The sequence below is a fragment of the Aegilops tauschii genome, chromosome 5, assembly GCF_002575655.3.
Source record: "Aegilops tauschii subsp. strangulata cultivar AL8/78 chromosome 5, Aet v6.0, whole genome shotgun sequence".
Classification (NCBI taxonomy): domain Eukaryota; kingdom Viridiplantae; phylum Streptophyta; class Magnoliopsida; order Poales; family Poaceae; genus Aegilops; species Aegilops tauschii.
The window spans coordinates 39,926,921-39,933,510 of NC_053039.3; the positions used below are offsets into that span (position 1 = coordinate 39,926,921).

At 46.0% G+C, this 6,590-nt stretch overlaps 1 protein-coding gene and 1 long non-coding RNA gene across 3 annotated transcripts; both read right to left on the reverse strand.

The window, feature by feature from the left end:
* LOC109774400 (putative F-box/LRR-repeat protein At4g13960) lies at nt 1–772 on the reverse strand. The gene has a single exon (XM_045228114.2). It carries the CDS (start codon nt 757–759, stop codon nt 73–75), a length of 687 nt encoding a protein of 228 aa, XP_045084049.1. The 5' UTR covers nt 760–772; the 3' UTR covers nt 1–72.
* Nucleotides 773–5,391: 4,619 nt separating this feature from the next.
* Nucleotides 5,392–6,590, reverse strand: LOC109774401 (uncharacterized). 2 transcript variants are annotated; one of them, XR_012184004.1, is made up of 4 exons: nt 6,352–6,590; nt 6,080–6,266; nt 5,854–5,975; nt 5,392–5,778 (listed from the first exon to the last, which is right to left on the reverse strand). It is a non-coding gene; the product is annotated as an uncharacterized lncRNA (long non-coding RNA). The 2 variants fall into 2 exon arrangements; XR_012184003.1 differs by having other exon boundaries at nt 5,850–5,975; nt 6,352–6,548.

Below are 6,590 nucleotides of genomic sequence, written 5' to 3' on the forward strand. Positions count from 1 at the left end.
TTCTCGATAATGAGCTCCTTTAAATGGACACGATTTTGGTAAGCACTATTGTTATTATCAACACCAATGCTCCTAAGGGTAAGGGAGTTGATCCGAAGGGAGCAGAAACCAAAGCTTTGTAATATCAGCAAGCACTCGAGAGCGGGGCAACTGGCAATCAAGCCCGAGCTGCTTGAGCAGGGGAAAGTGAAGCCCTTGGATGATGCCGTCGGGGAGGTTGCACTTTTTGATGGTGGCAACACGAAGGGTGGCTGCGAAGCGGAAGGTGTGGGACGGCAGCGGTACCGCCGTTCTGTAAAATCCAAGCTCGAGCTCCTCTAGTTTGTCGAGAGCGCCGGACCGGAGCCAGTCATCGAAGGCTCCGAGCTGGAAACGGTATAGGTTGTCCGCGCGGAGGCGACGACCGGGACCGGAGTGGGAAGAAAGGATGCGCGACACGACACCAGCAGCACGCTCGGCATGATTACGGCAACGCGTTAGCAGGACAGCGCAGTCGAGGTTGAGTGGGGCGGAGAGCCAGAGGTGGCGCCACTTGAAAGCGAGGATCTGGGTGCGGGCGCCTTCGTCGGTGGGGAGGAGGGAGATGATGTCGCCGAGGACGGCGTCGGGGAGGCTGCTGATGTGGTCGACGAGTCCCTCATCTTCTTCGCCCACTCCGGGATCGGGCGCTTCCGTCTCCGCCGGCGCCGGGGCCTCGTCGGCGGTCTCGACCCCGGCTGGTGGTTTCCGCTTCTTCCTACTAAGACCGCCGGCCTCCATCTCCTTCGGTCTCTTTGGTGGAGTGGGAGATCGCATCAGTGAGAGCGGTGAAGGAGAAGGCTTGATTAGGCAGAGCAACCGTATATAAACACGGAGTGCACACTGGTGGTGGTTCAGGAATTCAAAAGGCTTTGGTGCCATACTCAAGCAGTTAATTTCCACTTAACTGCTCGGCGTGGAAGAACTATGCGCGCATGCACCCCTCGGGAACTCATGCGCTTAATTAACTAGCCCGATCGCACGTTGAACGTGTGTGTACACGGAACGTCCTTACTCATTCGGTTTCACACTACCGCTACAAACGTACGTACTCTGAGCACGGCAGATCAAAAGCACGGTAGATTATCTTAGATTACTTTTTTTAGGGAAGATTATCATAGGTTACTATTCCCTCCGTACCAAAATGTAACACGTTTTTACAATTCGAACTGTACATATTTCAGTACATATGTTTTTTTTTTGAGAATTTTTTTAGTACAATTGTTTCGTTTTAGAACATTTTAGTACAAGTAGTAAAAGCTTCTGCGTGGTGGCACGTGGGTCGGGCTTACAGCGGGAGGATGTCCTTTTCTGGGACCCTAATATTAATTCTCAGAAGAAAAAAAAGTAGCTGGAATATTTATTTTTTAGACCCTAATAGCTGGAATATTTATTACTTTAAAAAATATATGCTATGTGTATATAATGTAATAAATAGTATTTGCGTAATGTAAAAATATGACATACATTAGAAATGTACGTGACACTTTAAAGAAAAATTCCAAAGACTCAGAAAAATGTTTATCCAATGTAAAAATATGTTCCCATAGGTTAAAAAAATGCTTATTCACATTAGGAAAATGTAAGTGACATTTAAAAAAAATATTCACGTGTGTCCAATAAAAATATCCGTGGATTTTCTAAAAATATTTTTAAATTTTAGAAAAACTCCATGTAGTTTAATTAAATTTTTATTATCATTAATAAAATATACGAGTGAATAGCATAAAATTACCACTTTTCGTGTTAGGGTTCCAAAAACTACCAGAAATTTGTTTGTGACTAATAACTACCAAAACCGGCGTCGGCTGTCTCAAAAAACCCAAACTGCCCGTTGCTAAGAAAATAAACCGGGTTATGACAGCTCGGGCCCGCATCTAACCGAACCATTTGTTTGACCGTTTGTTTGACTGTTAACTAACATCTCGGGCCCACATGTCATTTATCTCTTCCTCTTCTCTTTCTTCTCCTCCTCTCCTCCCGTCTCTCTCTCTCTCCCCCCGCACGAGCCATGGCAGCTCGAGCACACTGGATATGCACCGGCCTCCTCCCCCGTCCCATCATCCCTTCTCCCCGGCCGTCCCTCCTACTGCCCCCCTACCAGAGCCGCCATCCACCATGGCGCTCGGCCTAATTCCGCGCAGACCTCGGCCTCCAGGCGCGGACCCCCGCATGGCGCCCGGCGGCGCCCTCTGCCCGGAGCACGGCCTCCCGAACAACGGCGGTGCGCCCCTCCATGGCGCGCAGCCTCCCGGACGCTGGTGGAGGGTCGGAGCGGGTGAGGAGGGAGCAGCGCGCGGCGGCGCCGCTCTGCCCGGAGCACGGCCTCCGGAATGGCGGCGGTGTGCCCCTTCATGGCGCGCAGCGGTGCCTCTCTGGCCGGAGCACGACCTCCCGCACGATGGTGGAGGGCCGGAGCGAGTGAGGAGGGAGCAGCGCGCGGCGGCGCTGCCTGTGCCGGATCTCGCCTGTCCCGTGGGAGAGGAAGAGGTTGGCAGTGACCGATGGCTCGCTGCAGCGTTTCCAGGCGGCGCCATGGCGTGCGGCGGCGACCTGATATGGTGATGGCCGGTGGAATCGAGGCGGGGATGGCCGGCGGGATTGACTTGCCGGATAGAGGGACTCGTTTGCTTTTTTTCAAAAGATTACAGGGACCCGATTGCGTTTTTGAAACATTTACAGGGACCCAATTGCTTTTATATGAGCAAGAGACACTGTCATGTGGGCCCATATGTCAGCTAACGGTCAAGCAAATGGTCAAACTGACGGTTCGTTTAGGTGCGGGCCCGACCTGTCATAAACCGGTTTAATTTCTTAGCAACGGGCGTTTTGGGTTTTTTGAAACAGTCGACGCCAAAAGTGGTAGTTACAGTCACAAACAAATTTTCGGTAGTTTTTTGGAACCCTAACGCGAAAAGTGGTAGTTTTATGCTATTCACTCAAAATATACAACGTGTATTTGAAAAATATTACCGTGTATTCAAAGAAGTGTTCAAAACATGTATTTTTAAATCATGTACACCATGCATTATTTGAAAAATGTGCAAAGATTATCAAAATAAATGTTTCACATGTGCGCTAAAAAGGTACATTGTGTAATGAGAAAAGGTAGACATGTGTTTAAAAAGAAGACCAATTAAAGAGAAAGAAGCAAAAAGAAAAGCAAGAAACCAAACAATACAAAAAAAAACAAGAAAGAAACAAAATAAAACAAAAGCTATAACAAAGAAAAAAAATATAACGAAGGAAAAAAAATCAAAGAAAATGAATGGAAAAACAAATGAAAATTAAAATTAAAAATAACAAAGAAAAAACGGAGTAGAGAGAGCGAACCTACAGCTACCCACGGGCGATTGCACTAACCGATACGGATGAGACGTAGCCCTGACAACTTAGCATACGCTCTGCCTAAAGAAAACTAAACAAACGCTGGACTCTCCAGGCCTGCTCGATGATCACGCACGGTCAATCAACAACAAGGCTTTGCCGCTTTGATTGATCCCTGGAATCGCTCGGATTTAAATGCTCGTAGATCTTGTCCCCTAATCCCTCTATACCTCAACCTGCCACCTGAACATAACATGGTTGTGCAGTGCCATGCCTCTGCCCCTCGGCCAACCAACGACACTCAACAAAGCTTGTGGCTTCTTGTTGTACAAGTCTGACCCTAGGCCTCGTCAGTAGCATCTCTCCGTGTCTCACGAGCCGTAAGTCCGCACCTGTGTTGTTTATTGTTAGTTCCCTTCTCTGCAAATGGTGAGTCGTCCCATGCATGGTATTAGACCCAGGGATGGACAGCCTGGCCCACACAGCCCGACCCAAAAGCCCAACATCCGGGCTGGTCTAGGACTCAGCTTTACAAAGCCCGGCCCAAACCAAGCCCGGCACGATGCATGCCCAAGTTTACATGGTCTCTTTTGATTGGTACTAGTTAAATGCCCGTGCGTTGCAACGGGAAAACATCAGTTATGTGAAACATCATTCACATCCGGCCAATTCTTACATGGCATTTAGTTTTCTTTTGTGAGCATATATGTTTAGAGTTTGGCGCATCTTAAGATAGTGTAAGGCGGAAGTGATTAATACATATGTATCTTCCTTTCCCCGTTTCCAGCAGCGCACAACAATCCCTCAAAATCCCTTAAAAAAAACAATCCCTCAAAAAAAAGCAGCGCACAACATCCTCTCGGCCTCTCCCCATCTCAGCCGCTGACCAGGGAGAGGGAGGGGGGCACCACCGGCCACCATAGCGACCTGCCCTCCGAGGAGCAGCCGCCGCCCGCCGGGATCTGACGTCGGCTTAAGTTGTCATCTCGCCCTCGCGGTTCTTGCATCGCACAGCCAGGGGCCACCCACCCTGCCCTGCTCCCTCCCCCTAGCGATCGGCGACGACTGCCTGTGCGGCCGCGCCGTTATGTTGCCGGCCAACTGCCCTGCGTCTCCACTCCTCCAAGGCTCCAACACCCCTTCGCTGACCCCCTGCCTGCCGGGTTGCCGGACAGAATTTTGTTGAGGCCAACCACATCACAAACGGCACACAGGTAAACTAACATCTTCCGCCAAATTCCCCATTTACTAAGTAGTAGCCTTATTTTGTTTAGTTGCTTACATCTCGTGATAAGTAGTAGCCTCATCTTGCGTAAATTGCAAGGAAAATCATATTCAGAGAAGAATTGATCTAGGACTTCTTAATATTGGTGAGTCATGCATGTACATGTGTCTATATTTGTGGATCTCAGACATCAGTCTTCAGGCGTTCATATATGTTTGTGCCTGCAGTCTTTCATTTAGCTCCGGATGCTGTGAAAAATCATCGTAGATTTATACTGTGCCATCTGCACAATGTCAAAATGTTTCTAATAGCCGAAGTTATTTTCTGCTACTTAGTCTAGTTTTGATGCACCTAGAATTTCGTTATAATTACCAAAATATTGCAGGTGTCGATGGAGGAACAAGTGGTAATGTCATTCTTGGTTTCTCAAGATCTGTCTGGGATTTCAGTAACTTGCAACATCACACGGTATGCTTTTGGTAATTAAACTTACATTTTGCTCCAGCAATGCATCTTACTGAAACCTTATAATAACCAATATCCTCAAGCGCCTTAATTGATCGTCGCTGTTGTAATAAAATAACACATATGATTCTCCGACTAAAAAAAGTTTATCCCAATTCTCTTCACCAAATCACGCACGACTTGTGGAATATTTTCTACGCATTCATTGTCCTTGTACGACAGCAAGTGTACCAACACCTGATTCCGTAGGTCATAATCGTCCTGCACGTGAATTATGCTGTCATGCAAGGCTCACATCTAAAAGGACACATGAATGGTGAATGTAGAGTACTCACCGGACAACTGGTAATCCATGTTCATGATCATGCCACGTGCGCATAATCTTTAAAACTAAAAACCCAGACATATTGCTGCATAGGAGTAAATGTTATTAGCAATATGATAGATGAAAATATGGTCAAATAATTGGAATGTTAAGGTTATAACCTGTTTGGGTTTTTTGGAACTCCAATTGGTATGATGCGATGCCATCTAAAAACATCATCATTCCAGCCAGGAATTGCATCTTGTAATGCTATGTTTAGATGGAATGAAATACATTGAATCTTAAATATGTCCTTCTGTGAAGGATTCTTTTTCCATGCATCCGATAGGGGAAGAGGGTCGAGTATAGTGATTGTTCTATCCAATAGGTCGAACAGGAAGAGGATGAAGCGACCGGTTGTACAAAACGGCAACAAAATCTGTGTGAAGTAGGCTTTAGAAATAAAATACGGGGGTGAAAAGCACACACAGAGATGGGAAGTATGATTACCAACTTGCACACCGAGACGTCAAAGCACATATCAGGCCAACAATGAAATAGTTTTGCAATAATGTAGCGTTGGGCATCAAATGGTAAACGGAGTTTTGGATCTTGTGTAGAGTCATTTAGTATCATCTGAGAGGAAAGTAAAGGATTATTAACATTCTATGCGTTTATGGTTGCAATTATATGTGCTCGTCGCCGTAGAAAATAAGTATTATGAGATTTTAATAACTTACAGAAAATCTGAGATCCATATAGTGATATGGAGTGTCTTTAGCCCATTGAATGTCGTCTGTAGCATTTACTCGAACAGCCATGTTAAAACTGTCGACATCAATAGCCCGTGTATTCTTTAGTAAGTCTTGTAGTTGTCTAAGACTTATACTTAGTGGGTAGGGCTTGGAGCTACGGATCCATTCTTTCCTATCAAATAAACCATAGCATCAACGATATAGTGAAAAAATAATATACATAAATGCAGATATTGTTATTTTGAAAGTTGACTTACTCTCGGGAATCTGCATTATGAATGGACATGATATGACCTCGAAGTTTGCAAAGTAGCTCATTTTTATTAAGTGGCATTCTCAGAACAACCATGGCAGGTGGCGGGTCCAATATTTCAACACCGTCAGTATCTATTATATCGTCTGCTGGATTATGGTACTCAGGAGTTCCTTTTATATCGTTCAGATTTGATTCATGGAGAATGATTGCTACTTTTTGCCTGAAGGGTTTGACATCTTC